The 16,466-nt window shown below is 46.2% G+C and overlaps 1 protein-coding gene across 6 annotated transcripts in view; it reads left to right on the top strand.

Annotated features, from left to right (window-relative positions):
* aff4 (AF4/FMR2 family, member 4) overlaps positions 1–16,466 on the top strand; it is a 118,565-nt gene that overhangs the window by 40,549 nt on the left and 61,550 nt on the right. For 4 of the 6 annotated variants that reach the window (XM_085995757.1, XM_085995761.1, XM_085995760.1 and 1 more), the window contains exons 3-4: positions 4,133–4,200; positions 16,313–16,442. In XM_085995757.1, coding sequence (XP_085851883.1) covers positions 4,148–4,200; positions 16,313–16,442 — 183 coding nt within the window. In that variant the 5' untranslated portion in view covers positions 4,133–4,147. Of the gene's footprint in view, positions 1–4,132; positions 4,201–16,312; positions 16,458–16,466 lie in introns of those variants that run through there. The other 2 variants (XM_085995759.1, XM_085995762.1) reach the window with 2 other exon arrangements.

The raw sequence follows: 16,466 nt of genomic DNA, 5'->3' as shown, positions 1-16,466 counted from the left end.
GTTGTAAAGGTCTTTCTAAAAGTATAACTGGCCAATGTAAGACCACATTTTCCATGCTTTGTGCAATTTTTGTATCTCTGGTTTTAAGGGGGATGTTAAGTTGTTGGAGGAAGTGCAGATAAGGGCTATTAGATTAATTCTGGAACTAGGAGGACATAACTTTGAAGAGAGATTAAATACCCTGTAACTTCCTCATGAAAGGGGAAGACTGAGAGATGATTTGATAGAAATATTTAACTGACGGTCTTGGAGAATGTAGATTCGGAAATTTTACCACCATGTAAAAAATTCAGGTACAACGGTTTCCACATTAAGTGCAACAAATAAAGATGGTAAACCCAGAAAAAAAAGTAAAAGGGGATACACGTGCAGTAGATTACCAGCACACGTGGTGGTAAGAGAAACATGAGAAGATTTGCAAAGAGCCTAGACAATTGCCAATCAAGAATTAGGATCCTGGGTTATTCGATTCCAAAATGCACCAAGGTAATCTTGTGGGAAGTTTAATAGGTAGGTTAGATGGACCAGTGGTCTACCTGAATGTTATTACGTTCAGGAAAGAGATTTTTTATTACTGTTTGTAAGAACTTGCCATGCACAAATTGGCTACCATGTCGACCTACATAACTGTGCCTACACTTCAACAAGTAATCCATTGGCTATGAAGCACTTTGGGATGTCCTAGAACATGAAAGGTGCTATATAAACACAAGTTTGTTCTTAAACTGTTCAGGTTAAAACCTGGACTTAGCTACAGTTCTCCATTTCTTTCTTCCTCATCTTTGCTTAGTCAAAAGGAGTGAATTTCATCTAGCCTGCTTTTCACACTTCATGATTCATGTCCATGCGATACTGTCTGGTGCGAGAGGACAAAGTTGCACATAATTTGCCCATCCAACTTCAAAAACCTATTATGGCCTCAAAAATTACTTTATTGTCCAATGTTCTCCACCTTTCGAGAAAGTTTATTTTACCTTGCTTGTATTTTGTGTTGCTGCGTGCTTGGCATCATAAATTAATTAATAACACCATCTTCAAAAAGAAAGTAAACTTGTACAGTATTTTACTTCATCCAAAGCAACTCAAGAATTCATTACTCCCTGTTCCATGCCCAAACAATTTGACCACAGACCCATTCTAGCTCCGTCTGCAGAGGATTATTCGTCCTGCACCCAGCTCGCATCCCTGACTGGAAGAGAGGAGAAGCCTGCAGTTTTCCTTTTAGTGATGTTGCTTATGCTGTCATAGTGCCTGGGGAATTCCTCTCTCGACACTAACATTAGTTCTGCAAAAATACGGTTTCTTAATAAGGTGGCATGCATGGGACATGAATCTGTGAAGCGGGTTGGCGGGTGCTTAGCAGAAAAAGATTTGGGGACCTCTGCTTTTACAGGATTTAACAAGTTCTTTCTGTTTGTTTTATCCTTTGATTCATATTCTGCTAATTAGGAGAGTGGTATTATAGCACAAGGCCATGAGTAACCCAGGTTAATATAGGGTAATTGTTAATCCTATAACTTGTGCACCACTGCTTCTATCACTAGATAATCAAAAAAAGGGCAAGGTCCTCTTTGGGGAACTGCTGTGAAACTATTGAAAGAGAAAACCTGATATTTGCAACAATGTTATAAGTGAGGGAATGTAGTCAGTCTTAATTGGTGATGGTATAAAAATGAGATGACTTACAGATTGACATTTTATTCTTAAGCCTCTTGGTCATATCTTGTTTTAAAAAAGTAAAATCTAAATTATGTTAACTATACTATCTGAACCTCATCTTTATCCACTATGGGTTTAAATGATCAAAAAGAGTCGGATTTACCTTTCCCAGTGACAGTAACCTTTTTAGTGGACAAAAATGCGGCAAAAAATGCTTTCATCATGTTGGGGCATCTCAGAAAAAAATGTACACTTTTAATTGGTTATCTGTGTGTATGTGTATTGTATGAGTGCTATGGATGGTTTCTGGTAAATTGTGCAGTGTGTGTGCTTTTGTGTGTTTTTTAAATGACACTGGGGTTTACGAAGTGGAATGAAACAACACGATGTGCTTAGATATAGGACAAGATTTGTATTTCCACCAGTATGACTTACTAATTTTTTTCTCCTTCTGGCTTGTTTTTGGAGCAAGTATTTTTACCAAGATGTGCTACTGATTATATTTGCACGCCGTTGTACCCAGTAATCAATAGAAAGTTTAAATCCTCAAAGTAATTCAAAGTCTTCGGTGTGTTAAATAATCTGAAGATCTTGACGAGCATGTATCTTAACATAATCTTTTAAACCTTGATTCTTATCCTAAAAGGCTGAAGTGTTTCACCGCTGTTGCTTTCCATAGTTTCGACATTGCCTCATTTTGGGTGTGAGCTCACTTCTCTCTTGTCCGTCGTGATCTTTTGCTACTCCATAGGAACAAATTTTTCCTGCTGTCTCCCCGCCTCTTCCTCTTCCACCCCCCTACACTATGCTTCTACATAGTCGCTTAGTTTCTGGGGTTAAAAAAAATCACATGAATGAATAAGAAAGCAGTTACTGTCATTGGGTATGTCTTGTCCCGTAATATGGCAACTGATGCAAGGTTATTTTGACTTCAAAAACGTGGTAGAGGAGAGTGAAGAATGCCTTGAGAGGTGTTGCAAATCTATATTCTTAAGAGGGTTAGTTGATGCTCTAAATCATGAATGAAAAGGTCTAGATGGTTACACACTCAGCTAAATCCTAATAGTGTACACAGTATAGGGTTGTTCCCTCTTCTAGTATTTTCCATTAGTCAGTCCATCAAAGCTATTTCTTCTGTTATACTTGGTAATGGATCATTAGAGTGTGTGTGTGGCTTTGTGTTTGTTGGCAGTTAGTGTGTGTCTTATAGTATTATGGTAGATTAAAGATACAATGGATGCAGTTGACCAGAAGAATTTTTTTTAACAGATAAATACTGCTTTAAAGAATTATAACTACTACATTTTAAGTTCGGAGTGTGATTTTCTAATTAATTGCTCATTTGGAGTGCTATGATTGGTGAGTAGGCACCACACCACTGGTTACTATACCTGACCTCTGGCTGTGGGTTCCCTCTCCTGATTGCTCAGGTTCAACATATCTCTTGATCATTTTACCCTCAGACTGGTGCTGTGCTGCGTCACTCTTCCACAGCTCTTGGAGCTTTGGGTCCTGCAACTTCACCTGGACCTTGACACCAAGCTTTGTGCTCCTCCACCCTCGCTGAGTGCTCCAGCACGCTTCCAGGCCCACATGAATGTTTTGGTCCCACACCCTCCATCCTATTGAAGTCTGTCCTGGGTTTCCTAACTCCCTTGTATGTCATCCAGCCCAAAAATGCCCCATCCTTAATAGTAGCACTGTGAGTGGTGCTGTGAGAGATGCCCTGGTTACTGTAAATTGTTTTGGAGTGAATTATATCCTCCACCATACTAAGCCAATATGCAATTTCTCCCCTACTCCCTCATGTGAGACATTGCCTCATGCACTGATTCTTTTATTTGTATTTTCTTTGTAAATAAACCATATAATTTTCTTTGTACAGTATAGCAATTTTTTACCCTTCCATGTCTGGGATACTGCTTATACCATTGAGGAGCACCAAAATTTGGTGACTTTCCTGTCCCATTATGCGCTTTTTTTCTTGCTAAAATTACAGTGAAGGTGCCACCATTAATCGTGTGAGTATATTTGCCTATATCAGACACATGAAACAGCTGCTTGGCTGCTGTCTGCAGGGACAGCAAACGCAGGCACACATTGATACAAAATGGATAAAGCCCCGTCATAAAGTTGAAGATAACTATTGCGGAACTGCTTTCAAGGCTATAATCTCTAATCAGCATCAGATGATGTATAAGTGGCATTGATGTGTGTCCTGATGCAATTTTAGATATATACCAGTGTGCTATGTTATGCATTTTTACAAGTTTGCTCAACTCCATATAAGGCCAGTATTTACTGTGGCAGAATATCTAACAATTTTTTGTGTATGCCACCCACTTCCTGTTTTTTCAAACTTTATTTTTTGTATCACAATTTTGTCATGCCTACTTCCAGATGTCAAACTTATCTGTCATGTCTGGATATTACTTTTATCACGGACTGAAAGATATGTACACTTACCTTTCAGTCCTGCCAACAATAGATGGTGCCGCTCCTTCAAGCTCAGTCTCCCAGGTCCATTCCTCTAGATGCCAGGTAAATTTTATTGTTTCATTTCTTTTCTGATCAATGAAAGAAGCACTAATTTCTGAAACTGTAATAGCATTCACTTTGAAATTGTGTTAAGATTTCCCCTCCCTACTTCTCTGGCTTTTCTGCAGCACGCCCCATTCTTGGCGAAGGTGGAGGAGAGGTGACTTGTTCCCAGGCCATATGCCACAGTTGCTTTTTAAAGGGGTAGCGGGAATTGTGAGAGTGTAGTTTGGGAACACTTTTGGGTTTTTACGCTAGCTATTTTCCTTGGGTTTAGTGTCACCAGCCACTTCATTATCGAACCTCGCATCCCCAAGGAACCAGATTGTGCCTTTACCTGTGCAATATATCTATTATATTACATTAAGGCCTAGAAATTCAGTATAGCCACTTTTGGGGCGGTAAAGTCGGGCGGCCGCTAAAGATTGCGCCCGGCGCAAAGTCGCGCCCCCTTCGCCGATATTCAGTCGCATCGCCCCAAGAGGTTGCTGCTGCGCTAAAACAGGCGATGCACGACTATCTTTAGGCGCTAAGCCGGCGGTCCGGGGCGATACCCCCGAGGCCGGGCGCAGCGCAGGTGCGGCGAGTTCTTGATTGACGGCAGACACTCTGGCGCCGGTCAGCTCTTAAAGGGGGAGGGTGGATTTGTTTGCCTGCCACGCCCTGCACACTGCAGCCCTCAACCTAGGCCTGACCACTTCAGCTTCACCTGCACAACGCCCAGGGCTATGGAGAAGGCCAGGGAGAGAGTGCAGCGCTTCAGCGACGGTGACCTGAGGCTGCTGGTTGGCGGAGTGGAGCGCAGGCGCCATGTTCTGTTCCCAGAAGGTGGCAAGAGGCCGCTGCCCAGCGCCTACCGGAAAGCCTGGAGGGAGGTGTCCAACAGGGTGTCTTCCAACAGCGTGGTTGCCAGGACTCCTGTGCAATGCCGGAAGAAGTTCAACGACCTCACTCGGGTTGTCAGGGTGAGTACCCTTTCCAGTGTCCTCCTCATCCTTGCATGTGCACCTCACATTATGGGCAAAGGGACCTGAAAGCCCTAATGGCCAGCCCTCATCCAGCAGCTATGGGACTGGCATGAAAATAAATTGCACATTCAGCACTTTACACACTGTACAAGCTATTTGACCATGGGAGGCATTGCAGACAAGATCAGGGCTACACACTGTCCAAGCTATTCGACCATGGGAGGCAGTGCAGACAAGATCACGGCTTCACACTGTACTTAGAGGCCGTCCTTTCTCTTGCAGGCCAAGGTGGCGTGCAACCGAACTGAGACCGGGGGAGGCTGTCCTGACCTCAAAGAGCTCTCTGACCTCGACCAGCATGTGGAGCGCATTATGGCAGGCCGGCTGATTGGCCCCGTCGCCAGTGGAGATGCCGACCCTGTTCTGGGCACCAATGGTAAGGGCATCACCTTTTGGACCTCTCTCGTTCCACTTGCGCATCAGATCAGCATCCTTTGCCACTGTCCGACCAATGCGGCGAATGGCACCACTCATGCCTCCCTCGCTGCCGCCCTGTCCTCACTCTAAAGCTACTCTTGTGCCTTCCTGCTTTCAGATGGTGAATCGCCAGGTGAGGAGGCGGGCCCTCCAGCTGCCACTGTCAGCCCTTCGGAAGACGAGGAGGAGGAAGAGGAAGCCGGCCCATCAGTGCCACCCTCAGCCGCGCCAGCCCATAGCGATGTAGGGGACACGTCTTCCCTGGAGGGGAGCCGGGGGGAAGGGTCGGAGGAGAGTGAAGCTCCGGGGCCCAGCGGCCTGCAGCAACGCGGGAGGGGTGGGGAAGCTCGACGGACTTCTCCCCAGAGGGCGAGTGCGGCCTCCAGTCCTGCGACGGTCAGCGCAGAGGAGGCGCGCCTCCTAGAGGAAATGGCCATCCAGGCTGAGCGCAGGCACACTGAGCTCATGGCTGCAGTGGCAAGGATGCCTGACTCCATAGAGTCTCTGTCAAGGAGTGTGCAGCAATTCGGAGCAGCACAGGCCAGGAGTCTGCAACAATTCAGTGCAGCACAGGCCAGGAGTCTGCAGGACTTCGCGGCAGCACAGTCGGCTTCTAGCCAAGTGCTCAGTCGTGCCGTTCATTCACTGGCTGGTGTCATGTGGACACAGACCAGGGCCACACAGGCACTAACTGCTGCCACCCTCGCTGGATCGGCCAGGCATCGCCAGGGCACTCGCCGCGCAGCAGCAGCCCAGCAGTCTGTTCTTCAGCTGTTTGCTGCGCATGCTGCAGTGCTGGCCCGTGCGAGTGCCAATGTCTCAGGCGACCAGCGAGCACTTGCGATCTGCCAGGTTGCCACCATTCCTGCAGCCGACACTGCCACTCCGCCATTGCAGCTGCCACGAGCTGCTGGACAGACTGCTGCCGCCCAGCCAGAGTTGGAACAGTTAGCAGCCGGCCACTCCAAGGCCAGAGCTGGTGCAGGCCGACCCCCAAGGGCATCTGCCGTCTCGCCATCTGCCCCTCCGCAGCCTTCCCCCAGCCTTGCTGCAGCCACTGGGCTCCCATTGAGGAGGAGCAGCAGGGCGGGCAGGGGCCAGGCAAGGATGCGCAAGGCATCGCCCTCGCAGGGCAAAAAGTAGAGGTATGCACAAATGCCTGGTACTTGTTGTAAGGCCGACACTGGTGCAGTTGTTTTTGTGTAAGGCCGAGACTGGTGTCTTTCTTTTTGTAAGGCCGAGACTGGTAGTTTTGTGTTTTTGGAGGGGGCTTCTCCACATGAGCATGTAATGTGGGAAGGGCAGAGGTTTTCAATAAATTATTGTTGTTAAATTGCAGTGTGCATGGTTTTTTGGTTAAGTCCTGGTTGCCCCGCTCGGCTGAGGGCTTGTGGAGCGGCTACATTCATCTGCTGACATTGGCACAAGCCAGTCCCTGAGAGGGGGCCTAGAACCGACGTTCAATAAGCCGGCGACGGGCGGCCCTTGCACTTTGTGCCTCCCTCCTGTGCTGGTCCTCCTCCTCCTGAGGGGGTCCTCCAATCTCTGGTGGCAGTGGCTGAGTCCTGCGGATAGCCAGGTTGTGCAGCATGCAGCAAACGACCACGAAATGGGAGACTTGCTCCGGCGAATACTGTAGGGCTCCACCGGAACGATCCAGACAGCGGAACCGTTGCTTCAGGACGCCGATTGTTTGTTCGATGATGTTCCTGGTCGCTTGATGGCTCTCGTTGTATCCCTCTTCAGCAGGGGTGCTGGGCGCACGGAGCGGGGTCATCAGCCAGGTACACAAAGGATAGCCTTTGTCCCCGATAAGCCATCCTCGTGGGTGAGGCTGTGCCTGGAACATATCTGCCACAGAAGCCTGTCGCAGGATGAAGGCATCGTGGCTGCTGCCTGGAAAGCGGGCATTGACAGCTAGGATGAGCTGCCTGTGGTCACACACCAGCTGGACGTTCAGCGAATGGTAGCCCTTCCGGTTGCGGTAATCCTCGGCATTCTCCAGAGGTGCCCGCAAAGCCACATGTGTGCAGTCAATGGCGCCCTGCACCATGGGGAAGCCCGTGAATGCTGCAAAGCCCATTGCATGCTGTTGCTGCTTGGCAAGGGCCATGGAGAAGGAGATGAACTGACGTCTCCTTTTGAAAAGGGCATTGGTGACCTGGCGGATGCAGCAATGCACGGCGAACTGGGAGATGTTGGCAATGTCCCCAGTAGCGGATTGGAAGGAGCCGGTGGCATAGAAGTTGAGAGCCACCGTCACCTTCACTGCTACCGACAGAGACGTCCTGCTCCTCAGCTGTGGCTGCAGATCACCGCCAAGCAGCTGGCAGATCTCTGTGACCACGTCCCTTCTGAATCGCAGCCTCCGAACACTGCTCCTCAGACATGTTGAGATAGGAGAACTGCTGGCGGTATACCCTGGGTGGGTAAGGCCTCCTTTGCTGACGCCTGTTGCCCCCTCTCCATCTAGCCAGGGCTGCGCCACTCTCACGGCGTCTGTGAGCCCTTTGGATGTAATTGAGAAAGCCAGCGTTGACACCCATTGCAGCCCCCATAATATGCTGGCAAACAATGAGATGTCAATGAAGGCAAGGACTAGTGGAAAGCTGTGGCCTGAAGCCAGAAGTACCTGTCCGAGTGTTGAGCCAAAGCAGAAAGCTATCTACCTTGGTCTCTCTCCAAAGATCCGTTTCTCAAGAAGGAGTGCTGCGAAATGGCAGCCTTTTATATTGCAGGAGGAGTGCCCTTTAATTTGCGCGCCCCGCATCGGCTGAGCACCGTTCCACTCTAACAGTCGCTAGGGGCGCCAGGCGCACAATGGGGCGTCGCCACTGAAGTTCCGGTTGGGGGTGCACAAAGGGCGTTGCACGAGGAAATGACGTCATGATCTGCGCGCGCAGCTGAGCGCGCGCAAAGACTTTGCGCCGCCGCTAAATCTCTAGTGAAGTTGGGGCGAGGCACAGTTCACGCTGCGCCCGGGCGCTAGCCGCCTAGCGCCCGACATCTACTCCTCCTAAGGCGCTAACGGCTGGCGCAACCAACTGAATTTCTAGGCCTAAGTCTTGTGTTACACTTTATATGTGTCTGCAGCACAAAAAAACGGGCTTTTCTGTTTGATTCTTGAGTGAATCCTGTGAATTGAAAAACACCTCCCTATTTGGAATGCCACATCTCTCTTCCTGAAAAAAATGACAAAGCAAGAGTTTCCATATCCTTTGACTCATTGAGAGCTGAGTGACAGGAAATGCACTAGTATCTAGTGAGACTCGACCCTAACATCAAACCCTTGCCATGGGATTTAGGGCTTTCTGGAAGATATCATTTGCCACCAAGTAATCTTGTGCTCAGTGAGGTAAAAATATATGCACTATTGGACAAATTCATTTTAGCATAAATGAGCAGTATTCAGTACAAACCGTTTCGATGTAAATACAAACTTTATTCTCAATATTAAAACAAAAGATATTTTTCCTGTATTAACTCTATAAACATAAAATTGTTCCTTGAAACATGGTTGCTCACTTCTTATGTGGTAAAATGCCACCATAGAGCCTCTTTTTAAAATAAAGCTATGTACCCAAGATGGACCTTGCATGCTGGCTGGGAGAAAGTCAGCTGAAGATATACCACTCAAAATTCTTTGAACATGTACTGAAAAAAAGGACGTTAAAAACTGTATTTATTCTCAACTATATTAGATGGGTACCTTGTCAGTTACATAGGGTGTTTGAATGGAATGACTAGATTCATTGGTCTGTGTCCGATAATTTGACCTGTTACATGGGTCTCCGTCCATGTACAATGGCAACAATCAAACAATGCAGAACAAAGGCCTTCCTGAACTATTTGTATCTCTGCTTTGTTCTGAGGTGTGGAAATTAGCCAGACAGTAACACACATCTTACAAAAACAGCTAGCTGTGATCAGTAAGAAGGAATCCAAAAAATATTCTAACACAGACAAAGCTGCTTTGTTTCACCCTTATCTGCTTTTTATCCTGCAAGTGAGCGGTGTGTGAGAGTGACGTAAAATAATCTTGATTTGTTCCACTTGCATTAACACTGCTGAACTTGTACGTGGGTAATAGCACGACCTGTGGTAGTACTTTGTTGCAATGTGTTGGAGCTCCAATATATTACATCACCATTGCAGTGAAATAATGGATCACACTCTTATTTCCATTTGCAATAGGTTCCCTTTTGCACCCAAAATTTCATAATTATGGGGTACAAAAAGATCACAAAGAAATGTCGCAAAAATAGCATTGATCTCCGTGTCCATTTCTTTCTTGTGCTGGTGATATTACTGGAATGTCAACTAGGTATAGTTCTGTTTGAACCTCAATAATGAGGCTATCTAGTTTTGTGAAGAACCTTGGTATGCTTTTAGTGGAATGTTTGTTTTTATGTGAACTATGAAGAATGACTGACCAGGCAGAAGTTAAACAATGCATTCTGAAAGCATAAGACTTTATTGAGCAGTGTTAGTAACCATAAAGCATGCAGTACAACCTTGAGTTGGCTGGCAGACCCATTCTAGCTAAATCCCAGCATGCACTGATAATTTAGCCACGTTGACCTGATGGGGGTGTCTCTGTTGACTCTGTTTTGTGGAACTAAAGTTGGTTCAATGGTAAACATTTATGGTCTGTTTGCAGTTACTAACTTCTCACATGAGTTTTTGCCCACAAGCTTATAATGCAGATCTCGCATAGCCAGTAACTAAAAATAGCAGATTTTTCTAAATGGATTGATAAGATCTTTTCTTTTCAAATGCTACTTTTTTACCACCGCTGATCATTTTGGGGCCAGTAAACACTTTACTCCATTGGCAGCAGTGCACTTAGGCGCTGACATCATGACGCCTTCACTTATGCAAGCTGCTTTTCGCTCTCTGATGTCACTAAACAATTCACTGGCCAAAACATCACAGCCCGTCTGTACGTCATGGAATGTGCTTGTACAGTGCAGCCAGTTTACAGGAAGACCAGCTACATGTACGATAACTAGAGCAGAGTGGCACAGTTAGCTCATTCTCCCACTATTAAGTTCTCGTTTTGACAGTTATTGGCTGCCAGATCCATCCAAGTTCAGATTAGTTGTGGTCAAGTCACCCTATTGTGCATCATGTAACTACATAACAATGTCATGCAGGTCAGTGCTTGATACATTATGGGATGTTCAGGGGATGCACCCCTGCCACAACACTGAAATGGCCCTTATGAAAGTCACAAATACCATCCTATGTGACTGTGACCATGTTAAACTATCCCTCCTCATCCTTCTCGACCTGTCTACAGCCTTTGACACGGTTGACCTCACCTATTTGACCCTGAATTGAGCTTCTGACCCCATATCCTCTCCATCATCAAGACCGCCTACTTCCACCTCCATAACGTCACCCGTCTCCACCCTTGCCTCAGCTCATCATCTGCTGAAACTCTCATCCATGCTTTTGTTAACTCTAGAATCGACTATTCCAATACTCTCCTGGCTGGCCTCTCACCTTGCACCCTCTAAATTTGAAGTCATCCAAAACTCTGCTGCCCATATCCTCCACCAACGCCTCTCCTCCGTTGTCCAGCTGGGTGGCACTGCCGAAGAAGCCGTACGAGTTGCTGCAGTGCATTTTGTTGATGGTACACACTGTAGCCACGGTGCACCGGTGGTGGAGAGTGTGAATGTTTAAGGTGGTGAATGGAGTGCCAATCAAGCAGGCTGCTTTGTCATGGATGGTGTCAAGCTTCCCGAGTGTTGTTGGAGCTGCACTCATCCAAGTAAGTGGAGAGTATTTCATCACACTCCTGACTTGTGCCTTGTAGATGGTGGAAAGGCTTTTGGGGAGTCAGGAGGTGAGACACTCGCTGCAGAATACCTAGCCTATGACCTGCTCTTGTTGCCACAGTATTTATGTGGCTGGTCCAGTTAAGTTTCTGGTCAATGGTGACCACCCCCCCCCCCCCACCCCCCAGGATGATGATGGTGGGGGATTCGGCAATGGTAATGCCATTGACTGTCAAGGGGCGTTGGTTAGACTCTTGCTTGTTGGAGGTAGTCATTGCCTGGCACTTTTGTAGCCCGAATGTTACTTGCTACTTAGCAGCCCAAGCCTGATATCATCCAGGTCTTGCTGCATTCGGGCATGGACTGCTTTGTTATCTGAGGGGTTGCGAATGGAACTGAACACTTTGCAATCATCAGCGAACATCCCCACTTCTGACCTTATGATAGAGGGATGGTCATTGATGAAGCAGCTGAAGATGGTTGGGCCTAGGACACTGCCCTGAGGAACTCCTGCAGCGATGTCCCTGGGGCTGAGATGATTGGCCTCCAACAACTACAACCACCTTCCTTTATGCTAGGTATGACTAGCCAGTGAAGAGTTTTTCCCCTGATTCCCATTGACTTCAATTTTACTAGGGCTCCTTGATGCCACACTCGGTCAAATGCTGCCTTGATGTCAGGGGCAGTCACTCTCACCTCACCTCTGGAATTCAGCTCATTAGTCCATGTTTGGACCAAGGCTGTAATGAGGTCTGGAGCCGAGCGGTCCTGGCGGAACCCAAACTGAACATCGGTGAGCAGGTAATTGGTGAGTAAGTGCTGCTTGATAGCACTGTCGACGACACCTCCATCACTGCTGATGATTGGGAGTAGGCTGATGGGGTGCTAATTGGCCGGTTTAGATTTGTCCTGCTTTTTGTGGACTGGACATACCTGGGCAGTTTTCCACATTGTCGGGTAGATGCCAGTGTTGTAGCTGTACTGGAACAGCTTGGCTAGAGGCGCAGCTAGTTCTGGAGCACAAGTCTTCAGCACGACAGCCGGGATGTTGTCAAGGCCCATAGCCTTTGCTGTATCCAGTGCACTCAGCGGTTTCTTGATATCACGTGGAGTGAATTGAATTGGCTGAAGACTGGCTTCTGTGATGGTGGGGACCTCGGGAGGAGGCCGATATGGATCATCCACTCGGCACTCCTGGCTAAAGATGGTTGCAAACGCTTCAACCTTGTGTTTTGCACTCGTGTGCTGGGCTCCGCCATCATTGAGGATGGGGATATTCATGGAGCCTCCTCCCCTTAGTTGTTTAATTGTCCACCACCATTCACGATTGGATATGGTAGGACTGCAGAGCTTTGATCTGATCCGTTGATTGTGGCATCGCTTAACTCTGTCTATAGCATGCTGCTTCTGCTGTTTAGCATCCATGTAGCCCTGTGTTGCAACTTCCCCAGGTTGGCACCTCACTTGTAGGTATGCCTGGTGCTGCTCCTGGCATGCTCTTCTGCACTCCTGATTGAACCAGGGTTGGTCCCCTGGCTTGATGGTAACAGTAGAGATAGTAGAGTGAGGGATATACCAGACCATGAGGTTACAGATTGTGGTGGGATACAATTCTGCTGCTGCTGATGGCCCACAGCGCCTCATGGATGCCCAGTTTTGAGCTTCTAGATCTGTTCTGAATCTATCCCATTTAGCACGATGGTAGTGCCACACAACACGATGGAGGGTGTCCTCTGTCTGAAGACGGGACTTCATCTCCACAATGACTGAGGTGGTCACTGCTACCAATGTTGTCATGAGTACCCAGAGTACATTCTGTGCCCTTGCTTCCTTCAGTGCTTCTTTCAAGTGGTGTTCAACATGGAGGAGTATTGATTCATCAGCTGAGGGAGGGCGGTAGGTGGTAATCGGCAGGAGGTTTCCTTGCCCATGCTTGACCTGAAGCCATGAGACTTCATGGGGTCCGGAGTCAATGTTGAGGACTCCCAAGGCCACTCCCTCCCGACTGTATACCACTGTGCCACCACCTCTGGTGGGTCTGTCCTTCCGGTAGGACAGGACATACCCATGGATGGTGATGGAGAAGTTTGGGACATTGGCTGAAAGGTATGATTCAGCGAGTATGACTATGTCAGGCTGTTGCTTGACTAGTCTGTGCGACAGCTCTCCCAATTTTGGCACGAGTCCCCAGATGCTAGTGAGGAGGGCTTTGCAGGGTCGACAGGGCTGGGTGTGCTGTTGTATCCGAAGCCGGTGCCAAGGTCAATGGTGGGTGGTCCGTCCGGTTTTATTCTTACTGTTTTTCATAGCGGTTGTGTACAACTGAGTGGCTTGTTAGGCCATTCCAGCGGGCAGTTAAGAGTCGACCACATATAGTCTGGAGTCACATATAGGCCAGACCAGGTAAGGATGGCAGATTTCCTACCCTAAAGGACATTAATGAACCAGATGGGTTTTTAACGACAGTCGCATGGTCACCATTACTGATACTAACTTTTTTATTCCAGATTTATTTAATTAACTAAATTTAAATTCCACAGCTGCCGTGGTGGGATTTGAACCCACGTCTCTGGATTATTAGTCCAGTCTTCTGGATTACTCATCTAGTAACATAACCGCTATGCTATTGTTTACTAACATTTATGTTCAGAAAATAAATTTTCAAACGAATCTGTTTGATATTGTGATATTTTGCAAAAGTGTGTGCTGCTCAAACTTTTATTGTCATGCATCAGTGTAATCATGTGGTCTACAGCACAGTCATGCCTAAGTGGTGGTAGGTCACTACAAGTGTTAGGTTCCCTACAACTTTTTTTATATGGTTTATTTTCTTTAGGCTCTGAAACTAACTTGTATTCTGTTTGTTAAAAGTACTTTCTTCCTGGTGGTTCAGCAAGTTTATCTATCCAGTGAGTAGTGGAACTATACAAACTACAAAGCTTCCAGATTTGATCCCTGGGTATCCCTAAGTTTGTTGACCTCCGTGCATAAGGGAGTTTCAGTGTCTCTGGATTAGGGACAGACTAGTCAACCAGGGTTTCTACATCTTATTCAGCAGCCACTGCTGGAACTGCACAAGTGTGAAGGACAGGATTGGGCTTGGCTCTGATTTCTCTTCCTCCACCACCCCCCACACACACCTCACAATCACCCATGTGATCACTCAAGGATCACATCTGAATAATGGTTACTTGGCTAAGGTACTGGAAGATGGCTGGTCCTTATGGAACCACAGCAAGGAGACCGTGTTTTTTTTCAAGAGAGGATGAAAGGTTCTGTTCTGCACATATTTTAATTTTAAAAGTAAAAACAAAGTTGCCAGTGCTTTTGCTATTGCGTATATTCTGGGTAATTTTCTCAGCTTTCCTCCTCTTTCTCTGCCCCCTCCCCCCCACCTCTTCAAACAAAGTTCTGATGTCACAACAGCAGCAGCTTACTTGCTTGGAGCAGAACCAATTAATTATAAACCATTACTATTAAATGTTATATAGTGTGTCATGCCAGGGGCTGCTAATTATTTAAAATGAGCTGATGCTTATAGTACCCACTAAAGTTTAGTGTTTGTAACTATGCCTATTGTAGGGCAATTCAATAGGAAATATAGAAATAAAATTAATCAAAAGAAGCAAAGGATGTTACTGAAGGTTATTGGGGGCTTACTAAATGGTCTGTTTCTTTGCTATTTGGAATCTTGTCTTCCTCTTATTGTGCCAGCGCTCATTTTCAATGATCCGCAACCTCATTTAATGTAGTTTTGGAATCCTTGATTTTTTTCCTACCGTTTTCAATTTTAAATATACGTATGCAATTCTTTTAGGAGGAATGAGAAGAGAGGAGTATTTTTTTTTTTAAAGATACAAAATGAATGCACAGATATATGTTGTGTTATGTCAGAATATGCAGGTCCCACCACTTGCACCGTCCACCCTCATCATGGGCAGTCGCTTATATCTGGCCAGTGGCACTAACCATTACCATTGAAGTCAATTACAGAGGGGCACCCCTTATAATATATTAACCACGCCAGCTATTTCAAGCATATAGGAGGTGGAAGCTTTGTCATAATGTTAACAAGTTGCCACCAGCTTTTTAAAAATGTTTTTGAATTGATTAGCTCTATAACAAAGAAACGCAACACTTATTGAATTACTCCAATATGTTATAGCGGCAAATGCAAGTCCACAATAGGGAAGAATCGCATTGAGCCAGAGATGGAGACTTTGAGAATATCCACGATTTTGCTTTTTGTGTGCGTCGCACAGCTGTTTTACCGTCCACTTCTTATAGTGGGAAAATCACATTCCCGCATAAGTGGTAGGGACTGTGCTATCCCATCAATATGAAAATAGCAGCTCTCAAAATCATAATGTTTGACTTGTGAAATGTATTGTTAATGCCTATATCTCTTTGAAAGTCATTGTCTCCATTAACCATCATTTTTTATTACAAGTTTACCTCTCTGTTGCTTCTGTTCAAATGGGAGTATTGATTACCTTATTAGGCAGAGATTGGGTTGGAGAAATTACTGAACCTAACAATGTCGCAGAGGTGAATAGCCATCATAAAACCATACTGAAAATGGCATAACCCATGATGTGTTGGTGTTCTTATTCCATCTGCACATGTTAGTAACTTCCTTATGTTGTCTGTGTTGATGGCTGCACGTAGCATATTTCAGTGTTACCACTCCATGCTTAAACAGAAAAAGAAAGCTGGATTTACCAGTGGTGTTGGTGAGGCTTCCTCTTTTTAACACATTTGCTGATGTAACACTTGGCATGCATGCAGATCTCATCAAGAATTGCAGGTTGTAAAAGATTCTTTCAAACTCGTGCCATCACCATTTCTCTGAAAAGACAGCTGGCTGTGTTTTTTTCTTTTCAGCAACATGAACCGTGAAGATAGAAATGTACTACGAATGAAAGAACGAGAACGGAGAAATCAAGGAATTCAGCAGAATGAAGAGACTTTCCCTGGAAATTCCCCTCTCTTTGCTGAGCCGTATAAAGTACAGGTACAGTAAATATGGGTGAGCAAA

The sequence above is a fragment of the Somniosus microcephalus genome, chromosome 8, assembly GCF_052327205.1.
Source record: "Somniosus microcephalus isolate GS21.2 chromosome 8, FLI_Smic_1.0, whole genome shotgun sequence".
Lineage (NCBI taxonomy): Eukaryota > Metazoa > Chordata > Chondrichthyes > Squaliformes > Somniosidae > Somniosus > Somniosus microcephalus.
The sequence above is the reverse complement of the archived record's forward strand: the minus strand, read 5'-3'. Positions and strand labels throughout refer to the sequence as shown.